Raw genomic sequence first — 27718 nt, forward strand, 5'->3', positions numbered from 1 at the left:
TCAGAAAGTGAGAGAGCGGGGCGCCTGGGTGGCACAGCGGTTAAGCATCTGCCTTCGGCTCAGGGCGTGATCCCGGCATGATGGGATCGAGCCCCACATCAGGCTCTTCCGCTATGAGCCTGCTTCTTCCTCTCCCACTCCCCCTGCTTGTGTTCCCTCTCTCCCTGGCTGTCTCTATCTCTGTCAAATAAATAAATAAAATCTTAAAAAAAAAAAGAAAAGAAAGTGAGAGAGCACAAGCAGGGGGAGTGGCAGGCAGAGGGAGAAGCAGGCTCCCCATTGAGCAGGACCCTGGGATCATGATCTGAGCCAAAGGCAGACACTTAACTGACTGAGCCACCCAGGCATCCCCAACAGCAGGATTTTAGTCAAATATAACTCTTTTGGACTTCTGACCTCCAGAGAATACATTTGTATTGGTTTAAGCCAGGAACTTTCTGTTAATTTGTTACAGTAGCAATGGGAAACTATTACAAATAACTTTTACATGCCCTTTAGGGGAAAACTTTGCTGACCCCTAATTTAGAGCAAGGTGACGCAGAGAATTAGCGATGGAGGCTCTAAGGGATTTTGCAGGGGGCACAGCAGACAGTTTGAGAGTCTTGGGAATAGGGACAGCCTGGAGTTTGAGGAAGTCTTGTGTCACTTTGGGAAAGAGGGCTAAGTGTTGGGAGGGAGTGGGAGTGGGGTGGTGGGGGCTGCCATGGTATTTCAGGCCTTTGGGGAGGAGTGGCTGAGCCACCACGGGGGGAGGTGGTGGTAGTTTGGCACCTTAGCAGAAATGGGGAGACTGGTCTGAGTGACAGGGCGCTCAGGGGGAACCAGGCTGGACCAAGGCAGTTGTGTAAGAGAGCACTTCTCCCTGCTCTCATTCATTCATTCCTTCATTCATCCATTCAGGCACTATAGACCTGACTCCGTGTGTACAGTTATGTGGCCCTGTATCCTATTTGCTCCCCAGAAGTCATCATTTCCTGAGCACATTTCCTGTCCCTACAATGAGGCTTTCCAGGGACTGGGTTCTGTACTTAAACAGGTTGCTTTAAGGATCGGAGAACATGAATGCAAAAATCTACAAGGTTGTCGCAAAATCTAGTAACAATAATAGTTCCTAAAGTAACAGTAACTCTTGTTATTAGTAGGAATATTTTAATTAGGAGGCACGATTTGGGCGGAACCTTGGAGGCGGATGGGATTGGGAAAGGCGGTGGGCAGGAGGGAGGACATTCCAAGGCAGGCGTGGTCTTCCTGAGCCAGGGGCCAACCCTCCAGGAGCCAGGGGAGGGGACGTGCGAGGGAGGACGGAAGCTGGCCGCACAGCGTCCCTCCCTCTCCGCCCCGGGCCTTCACCCGTAGTAGAGAGCGCACCCTGGCGGAGGAGCAGGTCCCGCACTGGCTTAGCCATGAATGAGAAGCTTCGGCCCTCTGCCTCTTGCTGTCCAGCTTCCCCGCCCAGGGGGAAAGTGGGAGGGTGGGTAATAGGGGGTACCCGGCGGCAGCCACCAGACCTCCGGGCCGCGCTGGAAGCCTGCCCCCGGGGCCGCTGCAGTCCTGGCCCGCCTCCACCCTTCACTCCCCACGGGGGCCCCCTTTTCCTAAGGCAGCCCCAGGATCCGAGGCGTCCGACGCGCTCCTCTTTGCTTCCTCCTCCCCGGCTCCGGGATTCCCAGGCTCCGGAGCCCGGGCTGGGCGGCCAACTGGGCAGGCAGGGAGGGAGGGGGCTGGCTGGCCTCCGAAGTCGGCCCCAAGTTACATGTGGGAAGAGGTGGCTGTGACGCAAGTTTCCAGGGGGCCCTGGGCTCGGAGGGAGCGTGCCAGAGCGGCTCCTCTCCGTGCAGCTGCAACCGTGAAAAAGAAAAAGCCCCGAGCAGCACTCCAGGCCGCCTAAGCCGTCTTCGTCGGGCCCAGCTGCACGCCTTCTGTCCCCAAGGGCCGCCGAGCGCGGAGACCCTGCACCGGGCAGTCCCTGCTGGACCCCGGACGCACGGGCTAGGCTCCCTCGCGGTGGCTGGCCTTTTTTTTTTTTTTTTTTTGCAACGCTTGCCAACCTGTCAGCTGATGGACCTCATCACCCATAGTGGCGCATGTAGCTCGGCCGCAGCTCGCTCCATTCACGCCGCGCCCCCGCAGCCGGCCCACGGCCCCCGGCTCCTGGTGCCGGGGGGTAGGCCTGCAGACCCTGGCCGCAACCGGCCCCCGGGGGCCGGCGCCCCTCTTGCCCCGGCCTCGCGCCGCCCGGGGGGCGCTGCAAATAGTCCTTTGTTTACATGCAATTCCTTACTCCGCGGAAGGAGGCCGGGGGAGTGCTGAGTTTTCACCAGCTGTTTCCCGCCTTGAAACAGACATCTGATCAGCTGCAAACACACACACACATACACACGCCCGGGGAGGCAGGCCGGAGAGACCTCCCTCCCGCCCCTCCCGCCCGCCTCCCTCCCCTCGCCGCCGCCGCCGCCGCCGCCAGCATCTGGGACCGGCCGTTTCTGCACCTCCGTCCGGCGCTGCCCTTTGATTCGGATTTCCATCTTGCATTCTCCGGCGGACCGCGGGACCCGGCTCGTGCAGAGGAGGGGGGCCGATCGCTATGGAGTATTTCATGGTGCCCACTCAGAAGGTGCCCTCTTTGCAACATTTCAGGAAAACAGAGAAAGAAGTGATAGGAGGGCTCTGTAGGTGTGTACTCCTCCTCCCCCCCCACCCCCTTCCCATGATTGCAGCCCCCGGCCAGCCCGCCCGGGCTGGCGCGCGTGTGCGCACGCATGGCCCGCGCTGCCGACCCCGCTCGCCTTTCTTAGCCGCCGGGGCGACTACAGCTCCGCTCGCCGGGCTTGCGCCGCCGGGGGACCCTCCTCCCCCGGAACGTGGGGGCCCCAAGCGGCCCCGGTCACTTTTGTCCGCTGCAGGCGGGCGAGTCGCGACGTTTGTAAATTGCAAACAGACCCACGTGGTTCTGCAGCAGTCCCGGCCATGCTTGGTGCTGGTGGCTTTCCCCCCCGCGCTTCCTCCTCCCCCCTCCCGCGGCGGCTTCCTTCCTCTCCCTCCTTCTTCGCTGTCTCTGGGTGCCCCCCTCCAAGGGAGTTTGGGGGGCCCGGGCCGCGCGTGGGGCCGCGGTGCGGGCGGCTACAATGCAGCCACGCCGCGGCTCTGGGAGCGGGGGGGGGGGGGGAGGATCGAGGAGCTGGGTGATGTGTTTGCAGGGAGCGGGGCTGCTGCGGGGTTGGGGGGCGTGCTCGAGAGGGGGTGCGCGAATGGGTGGGACCCGGGAGGCCGGCGCTACCGGCCGCGGACTCCGGCACGTTGGCCGCCGCTCGCCTGCTTGCCGCCCGCGCCCGGGCGCTGTTTACTAGCGAGGCCTGGACGTGACTCTGCAGCCCTCTTGGAGTAGGCGGACCTCGGCGCGCCGCCTCTCGGGAGCTGTAGTTCCCCGTGCCCCGCCGGTGCGGCATTGTGGGAGTTGTAGGCGCGCCCGGGCCACGCTTTCCTCGCACAAAGCTCTGCTCCCGAGGGCTGGATGGGCCAGGCAGGCCCGGTGGGGGTGCTTTTTGGGGAGGGGGCAGCGGACGCCGCCCCTGGCCTCAGGAGGCCGCTGCCTCCCGCACGCGGGTCTGGGCTGCAAACTTTCCCATCCTACGCCCCTCCCCCCAGCCATAAACCGAAAGCGTTCAATCTCGCAGCCCGGTGGGTGCGTGGGTGGGTAATCCCAGGTCCGCGGCCCTCCCCCGGGGCCACTTCCCAAGTTTGGCCTGGGTTGCTCCAGATCCACCCTTTATCAAGGGGTGATGGGTGCATGTACTACTCGCATGCCGTTCCCCTGGACACTTGTTAAAATGCACATGCCCGAAACTCCGATGGCCAGGAGAAGGGCCTTGGCATCTGCACTGACCACGGCCCGGGGGACATGGCAGTGCTGCGTCTAGGGCTCTCCTGTGTGCCCAAGTTTGGAACCTACAGCCCCCTTAACAGCCGTGCTGCTCCTGGAGCGAAATGGCTCCCTAGGGCTGGGGCCACGTGCTCTGCCGCCCGGGGCAGGCTGGGCGGGGATTGAGGGAGGAGGAGCCCAGGGCGGTGTGGCCCAGGCTGGTGGACACCAGGGGCTGCAGAAATCTGGTTCGGGGAGGGTTGCTGCTCTGGTATACACACACCCCCCCACCTCGCCCCAGGGCTCCTACCTTAACAGTTCCCAAGTTCAGGATGGTGGCCACCCTGGGTGGTGGCCCTTCCAGAAGATCTACCTGGAGGGCCTAGCTCTAATAAGTAAAGAAAAAAAATTCTGGAGCTCTATTTAATATGTTTTAGGGACTCGTTTTGCTAGATTTTTCTCATTGAATTTTCACTCTTCTTCCTCAGTTAAGTGGCCTTATGATTCCCATACGGGATGAGGACACAGGCTTGAGAAGGGCAAGTGGTGGGGCTGGGACTTGAACCCTGATGCCAGAGCCCTGCTCCTACCCCTAGTAACTGGTTACTCAGAGAAGGGCTGGGAGGGATTGTTTGGGCCTGATCCCGGGCAGGCTTGACACAGCAGGGACCTCTGGCTCCTGGGCCTGGGACTTAGTTGAATCCTCTCTTGGCCTCCTAGGACTCTGGTTTTCCTGTCCCTTTCCCAAGCCCTGCTTTAGAGGAGTCCAGCAGTCTCTAGGGGTCAAGTGCCCCAGGCTCAGGCACGGGGACATGCTCAGCCTGCCTGTCTGTGAGACAGTTGTAAGCCCATGCTCTGGGTATGGAGTTGGGGCCTCTGGGTTTGTTCATTTTCAGAAGAAGCTGTGGGGTGAGGTGGGATCAAGTGTGTGGGTTGGGTAGGACCTTTGGGCTATGTGGACTGGCTTCTGAGGCTGGCGGGCTTTGTTCTATCCCTCAGTGACTAGAAGGGCTCCCTACCTCTCTCATACCTCTCCCAGCAGGCACGAGTGTGTCCCCACCCCACATCACCCTCCTAGCTCGGCTCATGTCCACGCTGTGTGGTTTTGGACCTGTGTGGTCTCACTGCTCTCCACTTCTGTAAAATGGAGCACCTGTGAAGGTTGGCAGTGCATTGGAAAGCGCCTAGTGTCTGTTAAATAGCACTCAGACTCTTAGGAGCCTGTGGTCTAAAGTGTTTACCTGCTGCCCTTGGAGGAGGGAAAGAGACCAGTTTTCAGGAGGTAGAGACAATTGGGGTTTTGCACTGTGTGCTGAGTTCCTGATCCAGTATACATGTGGCACCTACTCTGTGCTGGGAAGCAGAACTGGCCCTGCCCTAAGAGCTGAAAGTCTGGTGCTAAAGAGTCTTGTCAGCCCTGTAAGAGAGATCTTGGGTTCTCTTTTGTTTATTTTTATTTTTAAAGATTTTATTTATTTATTTGACAAAGAGACAGCCAGTGAGAGAGGGACCACAAGCAGGGGGAGTGGGAGAGGAAGAAGCAGGCTCCCAGCGGAGCAGGGAGCTGCATGTGGGGCTTGATCCCAGGACTCTGGGATCACGCTCTGAACCGAAGGCAGACGCCTAACGACTGAGCCACCCAGGAGCCCCATTGGGTTCTCTCTTAAATGTCACCATGATCCTATGAAGTGAGGCAGTAGTCCCCCATTTTACAGGTGGATAAACAGGCTTTGGGAGATGCGGTGCCTAAGCAGGGCTTCCACTGCTGGTAAATGGCCAGGCTGGTTTGTATTTGAACACAGTGCAGGGAGCTCCCTCTGAGGGGCCGAGGAAGCCATAGGGAGGGGAGGAGAGGGGAGAGGGGTTTCTGATGGGAACAGCCTGGCCATGGTTTGTTCAGAGCCAAGGGCATGGGTGGCACGCTAGTCAGAGTGAGGTGTATGGATAGAAGCAGTGGGGCCGGGGAAGCCCTGGGCTGCTGCAATACTTGGCTGCACAGAGAAGGATGAACGCCTTGGGCATCCTTTCCAAGGGTCACTTCTTCCCTGCTGTCCTCCTCTTGGTTGTGGGAGGAATCCCATGTGGGCTTTCCCACCTCTCACTGTAGATGTTGAGTGACAGGTGTGTGAATGACCTTGGGCAGTGTAAAATGACAGTTCTCTGTGGCTAATCTGAGGCTGGAGCCAAGCCTACATGTGGGGGTGGAGGCGGATGGGGGCTACTTGCCTTTGGGCTGGGCAGGAAGAACAGGTACAGGTGAGGATTCTGCCTTGAAGAGTGTGCTCCCTACCCCAGAGCCTCAGATTGGTTTGCTGGTGTTATTCCCAGGGGGCTGTCTGGAGGTGCTCTGGTATTGGGGTGGCAGTCTTGGCACCCAGGGCTGGTACCCAAACTGTTCTTGGCCGTTGGCTGCCCTTCTCCTGGAGACTGCCTGTCGGAGGGCAGTGCGGAAGGGAAAAAAGCAACCTTGGACCAGGCTACCTTCACTGCTCACCAGGGAGTATGAAGTTGATGTGGAGGGGGCAGAGGGCCTTACAGTTCCTGTAAATCACGTTTATGTGTGCAAAACTCAGAAGTGTAGGGAACTTTCAGGCATTTGCAGGAAAATCCCCTTCATCCCTATTTAGTACAGTAGCTGGAAGAGCCATCCATTGTAGGAATCCCTAGTAGGTCAGCGATCAGGACCGCTGGTTGGCCTGCACTCTCACCAATCAGAACTCCTGGTTAGCCGTGATTCCACCAACCAACAGCTGGTTAGCCATGCTTTCGCCAGTCAGAACCCCCCATGAGTCAACATTCCACAGTCAGAAACCCTGGTTACTCCGCATTCTATTAAACTGTCAGCTGGTACTTCCAGGGCTATTTAGGTGAGTAATCCATTAGGGTCCTCTTGGCAGTCCCTCACGAGGAACCGCAGCTTTGGGGTGAAGTCTGTTCCCTGGGACTTAAGTCTGCATTAGGTTCCCCGGCAGCCGGTTTCTGAGCCAGGAGGCTGGGCGGATGGACTTGGTAGCGAAGGGGCCAGGACGGATGGGACGTTGGAAGAGCTCCTGCTCCCTGCCTGGGTCCTTCACCCTCCTTTGGTGTTGCCAGTTCCTGGGCACCCTGGGGAGAAGGGAGGAGCTGAGGGTCTCCCAGGGCAGAGATTTTCTTGGGCAGATGAGCTGGCTGGTTGGAGGAGGTGGGGCTGAACTGGTTTCTTTGGGGGTCGGGGGGAGTTGGTAGGACTTGGCTGCGGGGTGCTGGGGGCTGGGACGTGCAGGAGGCATTGGCCGCACCGTGCTCCTCCTGTCTTTCACGGTGGACTCGGGCAGGTCACTTCACTCCTGTGCCTGTCCCAGTGTTTGTCGGGAGGGGCAGGGACACTACCTCCTGAGGCCGTACACCGGGCTCTGGTAAGCGGCATCTGCTTTGTGCGCGGTCAGTGGAGGGTACCATCGGCGCGGGGGAGGAGGGCTGGGCTTTGGCATTTGCAGGTGCCTGTCGAGCCCTGGTCTGGCTGTCTGACCTTGGTGGCTTGGCTTCCTTTGGACATCTCTCTGCACCTCTTTTTTTAAGTAAGCTCTATACCCTACGTGGGGCTTGAACTCAAGACCTAAAGATCAGGAGGATCAAGAGTCATATGCTCTTCCGACTGAGCCAGTCAGGCTCTCTACCCCCTCTTCTTCTTCCCCTTCCCCCTTCTTTACCCCGCCCCCCCCCCCAAGGGTCTGCAGGGCACAGCCAGACCAGGGAGCCTGGATTACGTTCTAATCCCCCCCACAAAGGGCAGGCCAGCCACTGCACATCAGGTCTCGGGCCTGCATCCTCTCCATTGTTATGTCCAGCCACCCCATCACCTGCACTGTAGGGGCAGAGAAACTGGGAGAAGGAAGGTGCCCCTGGCCCAGAAGCGGGGATCCAGATGACTGGTAGTCTGACTCCAAAACCCTGTCCCTCCTCACTCTGAGCCCTAAGTCTCATCTGTGAAGAAAGGGTTGTGGGCCCCCTTTCAAGCATCGACATTCCAGGGCGCCGTGAGGAAACTGCATGCTGAGGGAGGGGGCCCACGCAGGCCTTGGGGGTGCTGGTGGAGGAGAGGGCTTGTCTGTGGACCCCCAGCTGAGGCTGACATGGACTACCTCTCTGTCAGGAGAGGAGGCCAAGGCCCAGGAAGGGGAAAGGGCGAGTCCAGTGTCCTGCAGGCCTGGAGTGGAACCGACGGAGTGGGTCAGGGGGGCCAGGAGAGGCCCTGGCTGTCTCCAGCTGTTTGCAGATGTGTTCTCCTGGATTTCTGGGCATACTCCTTTCCGCCTGGGGATGGGCATGGGGGCTTGGGCGCCTCTTTGAGCCCAGGGTCTCCATCGATGGACTAAGGCTGCCTGTAGTCCTTTTCCCCACTTCTCTAGAACCAGGGGTGTGAGCTCTCTTGGCCCAGGCCTGGACCAGGTCACCCCAGGAGGGCCCCTCAGGAAGAAGCCAGGGCTGTGGCTTTGGGTGGGGCTGGTGGCCTCTTCTGGGAGCCCAGCATCTGGAAGCCATCAGGCCAGGGGCGGGGGGAGTTGCAGGAGAGGGCCGGGAAAGGGGGAATGCCTCCTCCAGGCCACACACAGTCCCGCCCCTCGGGAGCGGTGGTTGGGCCCACAGGCCCCGCTGCTGTCTTTGCCTCCTGCCAGTGCCTCTGGGCCCACAGCCTCTCCCCTTCCACTGGCTGCCTTCTCTCTCACCCCACTGGCTGCTGCTTCTGTAAGATGCAGTCACATAATTTGATGGAACATTAGCGACTGCATGCTGGGAGCTTTGCTTCTCTGGCACTGGGTGGGCCTGCCTCTTGGGGTGGTGTGTGTGGGGGAGAAGTGTGTCCAGGGGTGGTTGGTCTGGTGTCTCCTGGAAGTGAGTGGTACCTGTCTCATTTTTGAAGTCTTAGGATGGGGTGTCTGGGGCCAGGCTGGGGGCTTACAGATGAGTGTGTGGCTGGAGATGTGGTTGTTGCGGGGTGGGCAGGGAGGTACGTCTTCCTCAGTCCTCAAGCCTGCAGTGCTGAAGGAGGGGGTCCGGGTGTATAGCAAGGAGCTCAGAGGTGTCCCGGGGACAGGTGTCTGCAATTATTGTCTGGGACCATCGGCATCAGAATCACAGAGCTGCTTGGTAGCCATTCAGGCTTCTGGGCCCCACCCCCACGTGCTGGCCAGACACTGGGCTAGGACCTGGCGCTACACTCTTACTGATGCCCAGGTGTCCCAGAGCATACTACTCCATCACCCTCCTGATTGGACAGGTCTGGCATCTTCTGCACCTGGAGGCATGAAAGTTACACTAGGGGCCCTCTGGAGATGAATTTTTATTAAAAAAAATTTTTTTTTAAGATTTTATTTATTTATTTGAGAGAGAGCGAGAGAGCACAAGCAGGGGGAACAGTAGAGGGAGAGGGAGAAGCAGGCTCTCCGCAGAGAGGGAGCCGGATGTGGGGCTTGATACCAGGACCCCGGGATCATGGCCTGAGCCGAAGGCAGACGCTTAACCATCTGTGCCACCCAGACGCCCCGGAGATGAATTGTAAAGACAGGGTCCCACCAGGGGCAGGGCACAGAGGGCACCCAGCCTGAGCGTGTCCATCTCCTTCCCTGCAGCCTTGCCAACATTCCACTGACCCCTGAGACTCAGCGGGACCAGGAGCGGCGGATCCGGCGGGAGATCGCCAACAGCAACGAGCGGAGGCGCATGCAGAGCATCAACGCGGGCTTCCAGTCCCTCAAGACCCTCATCCCCCACACAGACGGAGAGAAGCTCAGCAAGGTGGGCTAGGGGCCGGAAGGCTTCCTGGAGGAAGTGGTGGGCTCAGGTGGGGAGAAGAAAGGGAGCCTCAGCAGACACTGCCTGCTGGGGTCCCTGACTTGTCCCTCCCGCCCTCAGGCAGCCATTCTGCAGCAGACAGCAGAGTACATCTTCTCCCTGGAGCAGGAGAAGACCAGGCTCTTGCAGCAGAACACACAGCTCAAGCGCTTCATCCAGGTAGCGCCCTGGGAGGCCTCCTGCTGCCTCAGTGCCCTGCCCTTCTCCTGGCTCCCTTTCCTTTGTTCGGCCTGTCCCGGCTCAGCTGTGGCCTGGGACTCTGACGTGGTTGCAGGCTGCATCTTCCTCACTGACCTGCCTACTTGAGGCACTTGCCTTCCTGCCTAGGCCTCAGTTTACCCATCCGTCAAGTGCAGAGGGGTGGGCTCTGCAAGGAACCAGGTGATTTCTGGAAAGCGAGTCCATTCTGCCTCCCTTTCTGGCCTTTGGCGATTTGTTGGATTTGCAGAGTGGGGCTCCCTAGTGCCCAGGACACCTGGGCTTGACAGCCTTGGGGGGCTGTGAGGGAGTCCTCTGACGTCCCTGTTGGCGGTGGTGTTGGTAGTATGGGGGTGTCAAGGCACACTCACTGGCCCCTTGGGGTCCCCAGGAGCTGAGCGGCTCATCCCCCAAGCGGCGGCGGGCAGAAGACAAGGACGAAGGCATTGGGTCACCAGATATCTGGGAGGACGAGAAGGCGGAGGACCTGCGCCGGGAGATGATCGAGCTGAGACAGCAGCTGGACAAGGAGCGCTCGGTGCGCATGATGCTGGAAGAGCAGGTGAGGCTCTTGGGTTGAGCAGTGTTTTACAGGAGCCCTGCTTTGTGCCAGGCCTACGAGTGAGGGACCCAGCAGGGAGCAAAGCAGTCAGCTCCCTTTCCTCGGGGTCCCTGTCTGCATGGGGTGGGGGGACATGAGTCGGAGGATCTCACACTGTAAAAACACAGCTGTGGGGTGCCTGGGGGGCTCCGTCGGTGATGCATCTGCCTTTGGCTCAGGTCACGACCCCAGGGTCCTGGGATCCAGCCCCACGTCATGCTCCCTGCTCAGTGGGGAGTCTGCTTGTCCCTCTCCCTCTGTCCCGGCCCCCCACCTTGTCTGTGTGTGCATGCACTCTCATTCTCTCTCTCTCTCAAGTAAATAAATAACATCTTTAAAAAAAAAAGGAAAATAAAAACACAGCTGTAATAAAGGCCATGTGCCAACGGTGGGCACCAGGGAAGTGGATTTGGGCTGGTTCCAGAGAGGCTGCTCTGTGGCTTCTCTGTGGAAGTGACTTGAGCTGAGGTCGGGAGGTCAAGTCTTGAAGTGAACCACGCAGAGAGGGGAGAGGGGTGCTCCGCACAGAACAGCATGGGCAGGGGCCTGGAGGTGGAGGGAGCACGGCACGAGGGAGGCCGTGGCGGGAGAGGAGATGAGGCCTGGCGGGCCTGGCAGGCTGCACTGAGGACTTTGGTCTCTACCCCGAGGGTGGACGAGCTCCCTGCTAGGGTTTGCTGCAGGAGTGAGTGGCCTCTTGGTGAAGGGTAGAGCTTGAGGAGGCCGAGCTCAGCAGTCCTGAGGGCCCTGCTCGAGGTGGGGGGAGGCACCGGGGTGTGGTCCGAGCCCTGCCCCTGAACCTGTTGCCTGGCCCCCAGGTGCGCTCGCTGGAGGCCCACATGTATCCGGAAAAGCTCAAGGTGATCGCACAGCAGGTGCAGCTGCAGCAGCAGCAGGAGCAGGTGCGGCTGCTGCACCAGGAGAAACTGGAGCGGGAACAGCAGCACCTGCGGACCCAGGTGAGCAGGGGTGTGCGGGAGGGGCTCGCACACGCAGCGGCAGTGCCTCCGGGCTCCAGCGGGGCAGACTCAGGGCCCAAGGTTCCTGGTTGCCAGGTGTCCTGCATCATTATTACGTTGAGTCCTTGTAGCAGCCCTTGGAGGCCTGGGCTTTATATTCATCCTATTTTACTGATGGCAGAATTGAGGCCTGGAAAGGTTACATTACATGCCCACTCGTGATCCGCAGTGACTTGGCCGTCTAAACCCAGAGTCTACACTCACAACCAGCGTATCTTTTTTTTTTTAATTTATTTACTTTTTAAGAAATTTTTATTTTCTTATTTTAGAGAGAGGGAGCGAGAGTGGGATGAGTGGGGGGAGGGGCAGAGGGACAGGGAGAGGGACAAGCTGACTCCCCTCTGAGTTCGGAGCCTGACTTGGGGCTCGATCTCACAACTCTGAGATCATGACCTGAGCCGAAATCAAGAGTTGGATGCTTAACCGACTGAGCCACCCAGGTGCCCCACAACCACTGGATTTATTAGATACTGAAGTGCTTGCTTGGTGCTGGAGCGTGAAGGGGCACAGGATCTCAGATGGCTGGAAGCACCTCTCTGGACCACCTTTCCCTCATTTTTAAAATAAGAGAGGGTGGAGCACGAACTGGCTGGCCCTCTGTGAGTGAAGGAGTTCAAGGGCTGGTTGGCAGCGGCTCTCTCGAAGCAGATGGTGCTGAGAGCCAACTCCCTGAGCGACAGAAGGACAGAAGGGAAGGGGCAGCTCCTGGAAGCTTTGGAAAAAGACTGAGGGCCTCTGTCTTGCAGCTCCTGCCCCCTCCGGCCCCCACCCACCACCCCACAGTGATCGTGCCGGCACCACCCCCTCCCTCCCACCACATCAACGTTGTCACCATGGGCCCCTCCTCAGTCATCAACTCTGTTTCCACGTCCCGGCAGAACCTGGACACCATCGTGCAGGTATGTGGCCTTGGGGACGGGGCATCATGTGGGAATGGGCCCTTTGTGTCCATCCCTGCGTCTCCCTTTTTGTGTCTGTGGTGGAAGGTGGCTCTAGAGAAGGTTTAGGGCAGAGAAGGAGGGGCCAGCATGCCCTAGAAGACCCTGTTCTTCCCTCTTTGGGGTTTGCGGAAAGGGTTCCTTGCTCTCTGAGCCCCCTGGTGTCAAGTTCCTGCATCCAGCTCTTGGGTTGGTCCAAAGCTTCCTCTCAGCTCCATCTCCCAGGACCCAGGGTGGGGTGCAGGTGGCAGTGGCTGGGTGGGGGCCATTTAAGCCTCCTGCACAGGAGGAAGAGATGAGATGATCAGCTCAGTGGGTCAGGCCTGAAGCCTCTGCCCAGCTTTGCGTGGCACCCCTTGGGAGACCCAGTATCATCACAGAGAAAGAACTAAACAAAAAAACCCCATCAACCCCTAGAACTGTAGTTGGACATAAACCCAGCAAATTGAATAATAGAGTTAATAACAGAGGCCCCGCATAAGTGATCAGTCACTTGGAAATACATAAATGAGAGATGCTTGTGACTCCCAAGTGGCCCTGCACTGTGATCTCCGAGGAATTTTTCAGCTTAGCATAGGAGTTCGGAACTTGGGGCAGGCCGGCCACTGTCTTGCTAGGCTTACTTCTAGGCCTTTCTGGGGTGTGTGTGTGTGGGGGCGGTGGTGTGGTGGCTGTCCGAGTGTCCCCAGCTGCCCTCATCACAGCCTGTTCCCGCCAGGCGATCCAGCACATCGAGGGCACCCAGGAAAGGCAGGAGCAGGAGGAGGAACAGCGGCGAGCAGTCATCGTGAAGCCGGGCCGTGGCTGCCCTGAGGCCCACGCCTCTGACACTGCCTCCGATTCGGAGGCCTCGGACAGCGACGCCATGGACCAGAGCCGGGAGGAGCCAGCAGGGCACGGGGGGCTTCCCTGACCACCCCCCAGCCCTCCTCTCCCTTCTTGGGGCTGGAGGGAGCCGGGGGGCAACGCAGGTGAACGAGTGAGGAATTTTTACAAAATTACGACGTCATTTGGGTCTCTTTTATGACCTCTTTTTCAATACTGTAAATCCACCTTTGAGCGAAGCCACCTGACCTGAGGTCCCGGGGGCTGGGGTGGCAGGAGCGTGTGGGAGCACCGGGACACCTGGGGCTGGGCCTTGCCCCTGAGGCTGGGGGAAGTCGACACAGGTACCTGGCCTCTCTCCGCCAAAAAGCATTTTTTCATTTAAACATGTTTTTAAGAACAGGGAAAATCAAACAAAACCCCAAGGTATTCTGCCCTCCCCAGAGCCAGCCCTAGACCATCAGTTTTTGACTCCTTCCCTCCTCTTTTTGGTTTTTTTCCTTTCTCCTTTAAGCACTTACGTGGGTTGGGGGTCTGGCTGGGTCGGGGCTCTCTGGGGGCCCGGGGGTTTACAATGCTTCTCGGTTGGGGTTTGCTGCTGCCCTTCTCCCCTCCCCTCCCGGCCTCGGCTCAGCACGAGGATTTGCCACTCCCCACCATCACCCAGCCCCACCTCTCCCTCCAGGTTTCCCATCTTCCACCCCAAAAATGTCTTTGTCTCTATCTTTTTGTTTTGTTTATTGTTGGTTCTTTTTGGTTTTGGTTTTGTTTATCTTTTTGTTTTTTGTTTTTTGTTTCTTGTTTTTTTTTTCTTTTTTGTTTTTGTTTTTTTTTGTTTTTGTTTTTGTTTTTTTTTAAACAATTTTGAGGTCTTTGTGTTCAAGGAGAAGCTATTATATTTTGTTAAGAAAGTGGGGGGAAAAACCAAGAGGCCACCGTGCCTTTATAAAGAAACAAAATAAAGTTTGTACTTTGTTTTTTAGATTCTGTGTCTCCTGGGTGTCTGCTGTCCTGAGTCGCTGGAGAAGGCTTCCTGGACTAGAGTGTGGCATGTTCTTGGGGCCCACCAGAGGGGACTGGGTGTGCCTGAGCACGATGACTTCCCCTGGCTTGAGTGCTGTGTTGCAATGAGCAATCAGGGTCCCTAGACTCCCTAGGATTACTCCCTTAATCGTGCAAAGAGGGGAGATGGTATTGGGGGTGAGAGGAGTATCTCCCAACTCCTTGGTGGGATGCAAGGAGAGAATGAACCCCCAAGAAACAGGTTCCTATCTCTTAGAGAAAGGGCACAGAATGTTCAGGGGTCCTAGTTGTCCCTTGGCTTTGCCACTTCCTCATCTTGTGCAATCTCCCTGAACCTCAGTCTCCCCAGCTACAGAAGGTGGTGTTGAAGAGATCAGGTCCTGGAGTTTGTCTGCCAGCAGTCAGTTCCTCCTTGGGTGAGCCCGTTGATCTCTGAGCGTCAGTTGGAAGTCAGTGGCACAAGGGCTTTCATCTTACTGGGTAGGGAGGCGGACCTTTAACTCTCTTAATCCTCTGTGCCGAGAGACAGCTTTACAGAGTGTTCCCCTTGGGGCTCCTGGGTGGCACAGTTGAGCATCTGACTCTGGGTTTCAGCTCAGGTCGTGATCTCAGGGTCCTGAGATTGAGCCTTGCATTGGGCCCCACTCTCAGCGTGGAGTTGGCTTAGGACTCTCCCTCTGCCCCTCCTCCCCCTGCCACACGCATACGTTATCTCTCTCTCTCAAATAGTTAAGTCTGGAAAAGAAAAAGCACAAAAAACACCAAAAGACCCCTCAAAGTGTTCCCCTTTTCCTGCTTTTCCTCATGCGCACATCTTGACAGGTACATGGGCATTGAGGCCAGAGCAGAAGAGCCAATTCACATCTCACCCACAGTGAATGCCTCTGGACCTGAGCTTGTTGAATAGAAAGGTGGGCAGGAGCCTGAACATTTTTCCCCCCAGAACTTTTAATGTGTGTGTGTGTGTGTGTGTGTGGTTTTTTTTTTGTGTGTTTTTTTTTTTTAGGTGAAATTCACCTAACTTAAAATTGAGTATTTTAAAGGGAACAATTCTGGGGCACTTAGTATATTCACGTTGTGTAACTGGCACCCCTATCCACTTCCAAAACCTTTCTATCACTCCAAAATGAACCCCTTACCCCCTAGCCTCTCCCCATTCCTCCCTCCTCCCAGTCTTTGGCAACCACCAATCTGCTGTTTTTCGTGTTTTTAAAAACGAAAGTGTTTTAGTATATAAAAATGAAAGTAATTTACATTTGGGAAAATTCACACTTCTTAGTTTTTGGTTTTGTGAGTTTTGACAAATGCATACAGTTGTGGAACCATCACCACAATCCTCATTGTTCCCCACTGTCCCTTTGTGGGCCATACGCTGGCAACCACACTGATCTGGTCTTATAGTTTTGCCTTTTCCAAAATGTCATATAAATGGAATCATACAGTGTTTAGCCTTTTGACTCTAGCTAGATTCTTTCACTTAGCATTAGAACAAGTTTTCCTTTTTTGGGTCTATCTAGCTAAATTTCCTTAATTCATTAAAATGCATGTCTGAGGGGAGGGGCTTTAGCTAAGATTTGGGTGGGGACGCCCCTTCCCAAGGCCAGAGGAGCGACCGTTTTCGGCCAGGTGCAAAGCGCGCTGCACGGATTCCATGCAGCTCCTAAAAACATCAATAGAGGGCGCTGTGGGCCCGGGACGCTAGGACCTGCGAGGGCGGAGGCTCCGCCTCTTTCCGGTGCCCGCGGGACTGTTCAGTTCTTATTGGCCAGAGGAGGAATTTGGGGGCGGGGCCGGAAAGTTCCCTCCTCCGACCCTCTGTGGCGCTCCTGGCGACAGTAGGCGGTCTCCCCAGCAGGCGGCGGAAGTCAAGGGCGCGGACGCGTCCCCGCCCCTTCCCGGACTCACCCCCGCCATCCCGCCCCCTCGACGCGCATGCTCCTTGACGCCTCAGGCCGCCTTGCGCGCGCTCCCGCCAGCCCGCGTCTCTGGCCCCGCCTCCGCTCCCGCCCCCGCGCGCTCGCACGCACGCCTCACACGCAAACGCCTCAAACGTGCGGCTTCCGCGTGTTCCCCGTGTGGAGGCGCTCGCCTACTTCCTCCCGCGCGCGTCAGAGGCCGGGACTCGCCCTGCGGTCGGGTGCTGTAGCCGGCGCGGTCCGGCGGGAGTCTTACATGGTCTAGAGGCCGCCTCGAAAAGAACAGGTGACGTTAATTTTAATGACATGTTTAATTTTTAAGCCACAGTGTCCGCAACAGTGCCATTTCAGCACTGGTGATAAATGTAAGAAATCACGCGCGAAATACCTCATTCTTTCCTACCTGCCATGTTTGGGAACCTTGTCTACCCTGGCCGTATCTACGTGGGGATAGCAGCGCAGCAGCCACGCGGGGGGCAGCGACAGGGTCCAGGGTCAGCAGCCACAGGTAGGGCAGTGACAGGGTCCAGGGTCAGCAGCCACCAGAGGGGCAGGGACAGGGGTCCAGGGTCAGCAGCCACGAGAGGGGCAGGGACAGGGGTCCAGGGTCAGCAGCCACGCGAGGGACAGCGACAGGAGTTCAGCGTCAGTAGCCACGTGACGGGCAGCGACAAGGGTCCAGAGTCAGCAGCCACGGGGCTGGGGCAGTGACAGGGGTCCAGGATCAGCAGCCACGCGGGGGACAGGGACGGGTCCAGGGTCAGCAGCCACTCAAGGGGCAGGGACCGGTCCAGGGTCAGGAGCCACTCCAGGGGCAGTGACAGGGTCCAGGGTCAGCAGCCACTCGAGGGGCAGCGACAGGGCTTCCAGGGTCAGCAGCCACGCAGGGGGTCAGGGACCCGTCCAGGGTCAGGAGCCACGGGGGTGGGGCAGTGACAGGGGTCCAGGATCAGCAGCCACGCGGGGGACAGGGACGGGTCCAGGGTCAGCAGCCACGCGGGTGGTCAGGGACCCGTCCAGGGTTAGGAGCCACTCGAGGGGCAGTGACAGGGTCCAGGGTCAGCAGCTACATGTACAGTGGCTCTGGTCCAGTTGGCCACACCACCTGGGTGCCAGGCCTGGTGGTCTGGAAGGGCATGGTGTCCTGCAGGCTTTGCGCAGGCTGGCCTGGGAGGAGAAATAAGTGAAGACCTGCAAGTAGGATGGTATAGGACATCCAAGGCCAAGGCTGCTAAGAAGCTTGGACTTTATTTTTTGTGAGGGGGTAGGGGCCTAGGAGAGACACGATCAAGGCAGTGTTCGACAGAACCTCTTTATTGAAGAATCACGTAACACATGCTCGGAAGAGGAGCATAGCTTAAGTGTTTAGCTCTGTGAATTTTCACAAACTCAATATATACCCATGTACCCAGCACCCCACCAGGGTTTCAAGTGGTTTATTTTTTTAAAACTTTAAAAAATTTTGTGGAAACAATTAGATGTCTAGGGAGGTACCGTGCATCGTTCACCTAGCCTCCCTAGTGTTAATGTCTTGCATGCCTGAAGTACAGCCCCAGAACCAGATCATCGTGACTGGCGCAGCCCACCAGCCTTATTCAGACACATTTTACCAGTTTTATGTGCTTTCGTTATGTATGTGTGTTGATGGACCATTTTGTACCAGCGACGTATAAGTTGCTCTGCATGTTCATTGGCAATCAGTATCGTCAGAATATAATTGCATCTACTCAACCTTTCTGGTGGGTGTAGAGTGGAATCTCACCACCATTTTAATTTCTATCACTATGGACTAGTTTTGCCTATTTTGAATCGTCATAGGAATCGTACAGTATTTATACTCGTATTGTGTGGCTTCTTTTGCCTGAAACAATGTTTCTGAGATTCATTTATGGTTTTGTGTGTATCGGCAGTTTATTCATTTTTACAGCCAAGTATATTCCGTTGCATGAATGTACCACAGTGAATTAGGCGTTCACCTAGCCGTGGACACTTAGGTTGCTTGCAACTTACAGCTATCATGAATATATTTTATTTTATTATTATTGTTTTTTTTTAAAGTAGGCTCCACACCCAGCAGGGAGCCCAACATGGGGCTTAAACTCATGACCTGAGTTTAAGATCAAGAATAGGATGCTTGGGGTGCCTGGGTGGCTCAGTTGGTTAAGTGTCTGCCTTCTGCTTGGGTTCTGATCCCAGGGTTCTGGGAGGGTCTGCTCAGCGGGAAGCCTGCTTCTCCCTCTGCTGCTCCCCCTGCTTATGCTCTCTCACCCTCTCTCTCATGCTCTCTCTCTCTCTCAAATAAATGAATAATAATAATAAAAAAAAGAGTAGGACGCTTAACTGAGCCACCCAGGTGCCCCTCTCATGAATATATTTTAGTAGATACTGTCTCCTCAAATAGATTGTGCCAATTTCCCCTTCTCCTGTCGTGTGTGTGAGGTGCTAAAGTGGCAGTGGAGGAGAAAATAAACCCCAGGCGTGTACCATTGACCCTCTTTGGTGGTGGGTTCTTTGGGAGGAGACTGGACATTCTTGGTTCCAGGTGGCCTCCCTTGGCCTCTTTTAAGGGTCTGTGTTAGGGATAAATGTCATGGAAATGTACGTCTGCTGATGTTCTCAAGGATCATTAAGTTACACTGCGTCCTTCTTATGAAGAAGATCCTTAGAAGAAATTCCTGTGGAGTCTCAGTAGCAGAAATAATTTCATTTCTCTCGAGCAGTTGGTTTGTTCTTATTTTAAGGACACTGTGAATTGGCGAGTGATCAAGTTACACACATGTGAGGTCCTTACGTACCAAGTGCCGTTTGCATTTGTGTCCGCCTTACGAAGGGCTCCATTTCATGTGCTGGCCTTGATGTGGTTTTCTTCTGCTCTGACTTTCAGGGCTTGCTCCCGTTAGACTTCATGTGTACTCGGGAGCCGTCTCCATGCCCTTCTGGCACTGGGGGGGGGTTTATCATAAATAAATGCCGTGTATGCCACGATTTGGGGCATCTTTGGCAGAGAGAGGAGCAGTCGCCCCAGCTCTGTGATGTTTGAAGAGTTGTCTGGCAGAAGTGGGAGCCTTCCTGTGACCTAGCCTCCTTACCAGTTGATGAGTGGGCTTCAGAACAGCTTCAGACAAACACGTAAAGCGCAAGGAAATCCTCCAGCTGCCTGTGGAGCCGGCGGGCCATACTTCGCCTCAGACCTTGTTGGCTCTGGGTCCACCCTGTCCCACCTGAGCCCTTCCCTTCTGACTGTCCCTTCTTTTTCCAGCTGCCTCTGTGCTTTCCTGGATGCCATTGGGCTGTGGCATTTGCCTTTTTTTTTTTTTTAAAGATTTATTGGGGCGCCTGGGTGGCTCAGTCGTTAAGCGTCTGCCTTCAGCTCAGGGCGTGATCCCGGCGTTATGGGATCGAGCCCCACATCAGGCTCCTCCGCTGGGAGCCTGCTTCTTCCTCTCCCACTCCCCCTGCTTGTGTTCCCTCTCTCACTGGCTGGCTCTATCTCTGTCGAATAAATAAATAAAATCTTAAAAAAAAAAGATTTATTTATGTATTTATTTGACAATGAGAGAGACAGCTAGAGAAAGAGGGAACACAAGCAGGGGGAGTGGGAGAGGAAGAAGCAGGCTCCCAGCGGAGGAGCCTGATGTGGGGCTCGATCCCATAACGCCGGGATCACGCCCTGAGCTGAAGGCAGACGCTTAACGACTGAGCCACCCAGGCGCCCCAGCATTTGCCTTTTTAATTCTCTTTCGACGTCTGCTTGCCCTCTCTTGCCCCACAACTCCTGGGCTAGGCGTAGAGTCAGTACCACCCCCTCTTCTGGTCCCCTCTCTTGTCTGGCCCTGCTGAGTTGCAGGTTTCTGGTGGTGATGGACAGGAATGCATGCTGACCGAGGGGAGGGGGTAGGAATGGGGGCTGTAGGGCCTGCATGCGGCAGCTGTAGAAAGGAATGCCCTCCTCAAACCCACTCTCCCCCCACCACACCCCTAGTGTTGAAAAGGAGCAAGGAGTGACAGCTGCAGAGTTTCCTGAATTAGGGGACCTAAGCCACAGGCTCCCCATCCCACCCCCGGGGTGCGGCCTGTTCTGGTGGACAGACTCTGGATCCAATTAAAGAGGAAGCAGGAAGGTGAGTAGGGAAGGCTGCACGTGCTGCAGGGGTATCAGTCCCCCATTGCCTGCCCCCCTGCAGGAGATAAAGAGGATGGTTGGAAAACCCAAAGAGAGAATTGATGAAAATCTCCTATTCCCCTATGGGGAGAAGGAAGCATCGATGGGGTTGGGCAGGCCCTGGGGGTTAATGGGGGGCTGCTGGTTTGAGATTAGGGGAGAGGCGGTCTCATTTTTCAGGGAATCATGGAGTGATCCAGTAGGAAGGTGAGGTGGCAGGTGGGGAGGTGACCCCGGAGCACTGTGGCTAGTTCTAGGCCTCACGTGGTATATTCGACAGGGCAGAGCTAGTGCTCTCTGCTAGAGTTCCCTGCCACAGGAGGTGTTCAGACAAGGCTGGACAGATATCAGAGTTTTTGTGGAGGGGATTCCTGCCCTGGGTGGAGCTCTAACAGGGCTAGGTGAAGGCTCTCTAAGGATCATGACCTGAGGGGTGCCTGGGTGGCTCAGTCGGTTAAGCGTCGGACTCTTGGTTTCAGCTCAGGTTGTGATCTCAGCATTGTGGGATCGAGTTCCCTGTCAGGCTCTGTGCTCAGTGGGGAGTCTGCTTGAGATTCTCTCTCCCTGTACTCCTCCCTTGATGCTCCCTATGTCTCTCTAAAATAAATAAATATTAAAAAAAAGGAATTATGACCTGAGAGTTTATTTTCTTTTTTCGTTTTATTATTTTTTATTTTATTATTATTTTAAATAATTTATTAATTTATAATAATTTTTTATTATGTTAGTCACCATACAATACGTCCCTAGTTTTTGATGTAATGTTCCGTGATTCATTACTTGCGTATAACACCCAGTGCACCGTGCAATACGTGCCCTCCTTAATACCCATCACCGGCCTATCTCATTCCCCCACCCCCCTCCCCTCTGAAGCCCTCATTTTGTTTCCCAGAGTCCATAGTCTCTCATGGTTCATTCCGCCTTCTGTTTACCCCCCCTTTCTATTTTCAGTTCAGTCTACCTTCCTTTATAATCTCTTGCTTTCTGAACAGAATGTCCTTTTTTGTTCTTTGATTTTAAAAATTATGGTTAAAATTTACCATTTTAATCACTTAAAATTTTTCATCCAGTGGCATGCACTTTCACAATGTTGTGTGACCATCACCACTGTCCTTCTCCAGAATGTTTCATTATTCTTTTTTTTTTTTAAGATTTTATTTATATTTGACAGAGAGAGACAGAGCCGAAGTAGGGGCAGCAGGAGAGGGAGAATCAGGCTCCCTGGTGAGCTGGAAGCCCGATGTGGGACTTGATTCCAGGACTCTAGGAATGTGACCTGTCCCGAAGGCAGACACTTAACAGACTGAGCCACCCAGCGACCCTTTTTTCATTATTCTAAATAGAAACTCTACCCATGAAACACTAACTCCTGTGCCCCCTTCCCTCTACCTTGGGCACCCACCATTCTATTTTCTGTCCCTGACTTTTCTAGGTACCTCGTGTAAGTGCAGTCACACGATATCTGTCTCTTTTGGGCTGAATTGTGTCCTCTCAAAATTCGTGAAGTCCAACTCCTAGTATCTCAGAATGTGCCTGTACTTGGATATGGGGTCTTTGCAGAGGTAATTAAGGTAAAATGAGGTCATGTGGGTGGGTGCTAACCTAATACAATTGGTGTCCATACAAGAATAGGAGATGAGGACACAGATAACCCAGACCAGGAGATGACCATGTGAGGAAACAGTGAGGAAAGGAGGCCGCCTACGAGCAAGGAGAGAGGCCTCAGAAGAAGCCAGCCCTGCCGGCAACTTGATGTCAGACTTCCAAAATGGCGAGAAATCAATGTCTGTGGTTTAAGACATGCGGTCTGTGGTTTGTCATGGTGGCCCCTGCAAACGAGTACGTTGTGTTTCTGTGACTGGTTTATTTCGTTTAGCATTAACATTTCGAAGGCTCATCCATGTTGCAACCTGTATTAAAATTTCATTTTTTATGGATGAATAATATCCTATCATATGGATAGGCCACACTTGGTTCCTCCACTTGTCTGCTGATGGGCACCTGGGTTGTTTTCACCTTTTGGCTCTTGTTTATTGTGCCACTGTGAACAAGGCCATGCAAGAACCTGTTTGAGCCCAGATGGGGCATCTTGTTTTTTTCTTTTAAAGCTTTATTTATTGGGATGCCTGGGTAGCTCACTTGGTTAAGCGTCTGCCCTGTGTTGGACTCCCTGCTCGGCGGGGACTCTGCTTCTCCCTCTCCCTCTGCTGCTCCCCCTGCTTCTCTCTCCCTCTCTCTCTCTCAAGTAAATAAATAAACTCTTTCAAAAAATAAGAAAGATTTATTTATTTGAGAGAGAGAGAGAGTGGGGGCAGGGGCAGAGGGAGAGAGAATCTTAAGCAGACTCCCTGCGTGGGGCTCGATCCCACAATCCAGAGATCACAACCTGAGCCGAAATCCAGAGTCGGATGCTCAACTGACTGAGCCACCCAGGCGCCCCCAGATGGAGCATCTTTAAATCACATGCAGTTAGCCCTTTAAACAGTGCTGGGCTCATGCTTTCCCCTCCTGTCTGGTTTGGGTTCTGGTGTCTTTCTCTGGCCCTTCAGCCTGTGCCTTTCCCACACAGCCCTCCACTCGTTTTCCCCGACATGCCAATTCCTCTCTTCCTCTGAGTGCACTTGGATTGATGGGAGTAGTCCTGGCTTTGTGAGTCAGGCCCATCTGGGTTCAAATTCAGACCACTCTGCTCCTATGTGGTGGTGTTGAATAAGTTACCACAGCAGTCAGAGCCTTGGCCTCCTCACTGTGAAATGGTGGTGGCGTGCCTACCTCTCCTGACATGTGAAGTACCTGCCCGGAGTAGGCGCGTCATTGACTCTGACTTCCTTTTCTGTCCCAGGACCAAGTGCTGCCTCCAACCCCTCATGGTGAGCCCCTCTCCCCAGCTGTAAACATGGATGGAAGGCTCAGTATTGGTGTGTTAGTCAGGTTCTCCAGAGAAACAGAGCCAATAGGATGTCTGTTTATAGAGGGAGGCTGTGGGGACCAAAAAGTCAGAAGTCCACAGAGGCAGCTGGTGGCCAGAAATTCCAGCAGAGTGATTGTTGCGGTCTTGAGTCAAAAGGTACTTAGAGGCAGTGTTCCTTCCTCCTCCGGGGTTGGCGGGGTGAGCACAGTCTTTTAAGGCCTTCAACTGATGGGATGAGGCCCACCCACATTATGGAGGGTGATCTGCTTGACTCAGAGTCTACATATTAAATGTGAAGCCCATGTAAAAAATTCCTGTACAGCAGCATTCAGACTGGTATTTACCAAAGTTAACACATAAAATTACCATTGCAGTTGGTAACTTGCCAGCTTTCTTCAGACTGGTCTGTAGATTCATTATAATTCCAATTAAAATCCAAGAAGGCCTTTAAAGAGCAATTTATAGGCTGATTCCAAAATTCATATGGACGTGTAGAGGAACTAAAATAGCCCAAACAATTTTTTTAAAGGTTTTATTCATTTATTTGGCAGAGAGAGAGATAGCCAGTGAGAGAGGGAATACAAGCAGGGAGAGTGGGAGAGGAAGAAGCAGGCTCCCAGAGCAGGGAGCCTGATGAGGGGCTTGATCCCAGGACTCTGGGATCACGCCCTGAGCCAAAGGCAGACGCTTAACGACTCAGCCACCCAGGTGCCCCCCCCCAAACAATTTTTTTTAAAGTTTATTTATTTATAATCTCTATGCCCCACGTGGGCCTTGAACTCATGACCCTGAGATCAAGCATCGCATGCTCTTCTGACAGAGCCAGCCGGCCAACTCCAAAACAACTTTTTTTCTTTTTTGGGGGAGAGGGGTGGAGAGAGATGGAGAGAGAGAATCCTAAGCAGGCTCCATGCCTAGCACAGAGCCTGACATGGGGCTTGATCTCATGACCCTGAGATCACGACCTGAGCTGAAATCAAGAGTTAGATGCTTAAAACTGAGCCATTCAGGTGCCCCCAAAACAACTTTTTAAAAAAAGATTTATTTGCTTGTTTATTTATTTTAGAGAGAGAGAGTGAGTGAGCACACAAGCAGGAGGAGGGGCAGAAGGAGAAAGAAAGAATCTCAGGCAGGTTCCAACTCCCCACTGAGCTCAGAGCCTGATATGGGGCGCAGTCTCACCACCCTGAGATCATGACATGAGCTGAAGTCTAGAGTTGAGCACTTAACCAACTGAGCCCCCCCCCAACAACTTTTAAAAGAAGATCAAAGTTGGAGGATTCACACTACCTGATTTCAAGACTGATTAGGAAACCACAGTGGAAGGATAGACACAGAGACCAACAGGAAGAATACAGTTCAGAAGTAGCTTTACACACATACGTTCAATTGATTTTCAATAAAAGGTACAAAGGCAGTTGAGTGGAGGAAGGACGGTCTCTTCGATAAATCCTGCTGGAACAACTGGATATCCACATGCAAAAATATAAACTTTGGTTTATATCTTGCAACATATGAAAAATTACATAAAATGGATCATAGATCTAAATGTAAAACTTAAAATTATTACACTTCTGGGAGAAAACAGGAAAACATCTTGGGCATCTTGGGTTAGGCGAAGAGTTCTTTGGATTTGATAAAAATTATGAACTTCTGCTCTTTGAAAGACACTTCATGCATGAAGACAAACCACCACTGGTGAGAATATTTACAAATTATGTGTCTGATGTATTCAGTGTATATAAAAACACTATCAACATTGAGAAGAAGAAAACACCCATAAAAAATAGGCAAAAGATTTGAACAGGCACTTCACCAAAAACACACGAACGAAGCGGATGACAAATATACACACAGAAACATGCGTAATATCACTGGTCATCAGGAAAATGCAGACTGAACCTACAATAAGATACCATAACACACCTACAACAATGACTGAAACCTGAAAGACTGACTGTACTAAGGACTGGCAAGGATGTGGAGAGACTGGTGGAGGGAATGTAAAATGGCACCATCATCTTAGAGAAAAATTGAACAGATGCCCACCATGTGATCCAGTCATTCCCTTCCTGGGTATTGACCCAAGAGAAGGGAAAGTGAACATCTATAAGTTGCATTATAGATGAATACTCACAGCAGCTTAATCAGTAGTTGCCCAAGCTTGGAAACAACCCATATGTCTCTCAGGAGGAGAATGGATAGCAGATTGTGGTCAGTCCATACAATGAGTGGAATACTATTCAGAATAAAAGGGAATTGAGCTATCAATACATAACTGCAATGAAAATAGATCTCAAAATAATTATGCCAAGTGAAAGTAGCCTGATAGAAAAGAACACATATGATGAGATTCCATTTGTATCCACATCTAGGAAATGCAAAATAATGCATAGTGACAGAAAGCAGCTCCGTGGTGGTTGCCTGGGAAGGGGGTGGGCGGAGGGGACTAGGAGGGGATGTGAGGAAAATTTGGGAGTGAGGAATCTGTTTGTTATTTTAATCATGCTTCTATGCATACGTCAAAATGTATCAGATGTGAATAGTGTTCTGTGCTGCATGTGGGTTAGACCTCAGTAAAGCTGTGGTAAATGTAAAGCCCACAGAAGAATGGCCAGTTGACCAGCTTTTTTCCTCAATGGCCGACCACTATCCTCAGTGACACCCTCCCCCCGGCCAGACAAGCCAGCGTCTGCTGTCCCTCAGCTTCATAGAACTGGCTCTCAGGGGCCATTACATACCCTTGGGAAGATTGCATCAAATAGCACATTATAGGCATGATGGAAGGTTCTGGAAACCCCCTGTCATTGGAAATGGATCTTTGTCCATTGGCTTACATCACAGCATGGGACATGTCTCCTAGCTCCCCTTTTTTTGCTCTTGTCACTGTTCTCTATCTTCCGGAGGCCCGAGAAGGTTAAGCTCCTCGCCATCAACCTCAGAGGTCAGATGTCGCAGGTTTCTTTTAACCAGCCATTGTGGGGCCGAGACGTCGGTAGGTGGCTATCACGTAGAATCTCTCTGGCTTTGCCCTATGGCTCCTTCATTCACAAAACCGAGGCACGTGAAGGTCAGTGACTTGTCCCAGACTTAAGATCAAGTTAGCTCAGATACCGTGAAGGCTTGGGTTCCTAACCCCTAGACCTGACCCAAGGGATGTCCCACGTTTTCTCCACCACCCCTGCCCTGTGACCCATGTCACATGACCCCAGGGCTGCTGGGGGGAGAGAATCCGGCCCGGGCTGTGCCTTCCGGGGCCTGGCAGCTGGCAGGACAGTGGCAGAGCGAGCCTCTGCACAGCCTGTCAGGGTCTGTGCTGCTTCCCCATCACGTCCACCCAGTTGCCCTAGTGACTGTGTGACCCTTCTCCCCCACCCTGCGCCACCATCAGCCCTATAAATAGAGGCGAGGAGCAGCTGGGCTCTCTTGGCAGTCACCATGAGGACGCTGGTCCTGCTCTGCTGCTTCGTGGCGTCGCTCCTGCTCCCAGGACAAACAGGTATGACCCTCACCCCTGTCAGCCAGGCCAGACAGTGACCCCCACGTGCCCCGAGGTTTTATGTTTACTGCAGGGGGCGAAGGGAGGAGGGAGGCTCCAATGATAGATGGGGCCTCTGTGATTCCTGCGGTTGATGGCAAACCTTTACTCCTGGCTGGTCTCACCATCATCTCCATTCCCTTCTCCCTGGGGCCCAGGACAAAACTGGGTACAGAGACCCCAAGAGCGTTCAGGGGTTTCAGGGAGGCCAGAAGTGGGAGTCGTGAACTGAGAGGTGCAGGCAGGTGTGAGGCCTGAACCAAGGGCTGGGAGCCAGAAGGCAGGTCTGGCCAGTAGATGCTGGGGAAGAGGACCCCAAAAGTTAAAACTAGAGGACCCTCCTGGACAGACAAAAGAGCCCAGTCCTGGTGCTGGAGGGGCCCTGGAGGTGAGTCGTGTTGACCCTCCCACCCGGTGGAGATTGGGCGGGGGGCTGGCTTTGCATGATTGAGGACCGGGTGTGTGGACAGAGTTGGGGGTTGTCTGGGGAATGGTGGGATAGAGGAGGTGGTCAGTTTGGTATGGGATTGGGGATGGAGTTAGGGATTGGGCACAGAGTTCAGGAGAGAGGCGGGATACTCCAGAGTATCCCTGAGCTAGGCTGGGGGCTTCACTGGAAGGGGGCTGGGGGTCTGTATGTGTGGTTTTTCCTTTGGGATCTCAGCACTTTGTGTGGTAGAGGTGGAGGCTCGGGTTACAGCATGGGGGTTATTTATAGGCATGGAGGGGACACCAGAGGGTTTGCCACCTCTCTCTTCCTGAGACTCCTGGGGCTGGGTCCCCCTTGGGGATGCTTCAGGGGTGATCTGGGGTGCCCCCAGGAATCTGGGTCTCCTGCTTTGTCTTGTCATGAGGTGGCAGTCTTCAGATGTACAGGGGACCATGGGGTCCAGAGC

General features: G+C 54.3%; 2 protein-coding genes across 10 annotated transcripts in view; both read left to right on the top strand.

The window, feature by feature from the left end:
* The window catches only part of TFAP4 (transcription factor AP-4), a 33816-nt gene extending 17968 nt beyond the window's left edge, over window positions 1-15848 (top strand). Inside the window, exons 1-8 of one of the 4 annotated variants that reach the window (XR_015728132.1) lie at window positions 738-2614; window positions 9469-9634; window positions 9752-9850; window positions 10281-10451; window positions 11309-11449; window positions 12256-12408; window positions 13166-13418; window positions 14256-15848. Coding sequence is in view for 3 of the 4 variants with exons in the window: in XM_045783922.2 (XP_045639878.1) it covers window positions 2268-2614; window positions 9469-9634; window positions 9752-9850; window positions 10281-10451; window positions 11309-11449; window positions 12256-12408; window positions 13166-13360 (1272 nt within the window). In the remaining variant the exon portion in view is untranslated. The other 3 variants (XM_045783922.2, XM_045783923.2, XM_045783924.2) reach the window with 3 other exon arrangements.
* A 10717-nt stretch (window positions 15849-26565) lies between these two features.
* Window positions 26566-27718, top strand: part of SRL (sarcalumenin) — a 36693-nt gene continuing 35540 nt past the window's right edge. The window contains exon 1 of one of the 6 annotated variants that reach the window (XM_045784333.2): window positions 26566-26783. In XM_045784333.2, coding sequence (XP_045640289.1) covers window positions 26723-26783 — 61 coding nt within the window. In that variant the 5' untranslated portion in view covers window positions 26566-26722. Of the gene's footprint in view, window positions 26784-26861; window positions 27211-27718 lie in introns of those variants that run through there. The other 5 variants (XM_045784337.2, XM_045784335.2, XM_045784332.2 and 2 more) reach the window with 5 other exon arrangements.

Source organism: Ursus americanus, chromosome 2, assembly GCF_024610735.1.
Source record: "Ursus americanus isolate L20-20 chromosome 2, mUrsAme1.1.p, whole genome shotgun sequence".
Lineage (NCBI taxonomy): Eukaryota > Metazoa > Chordata > Mammalia > Carnivora > Ursidae > Ursus > Ursus americanus.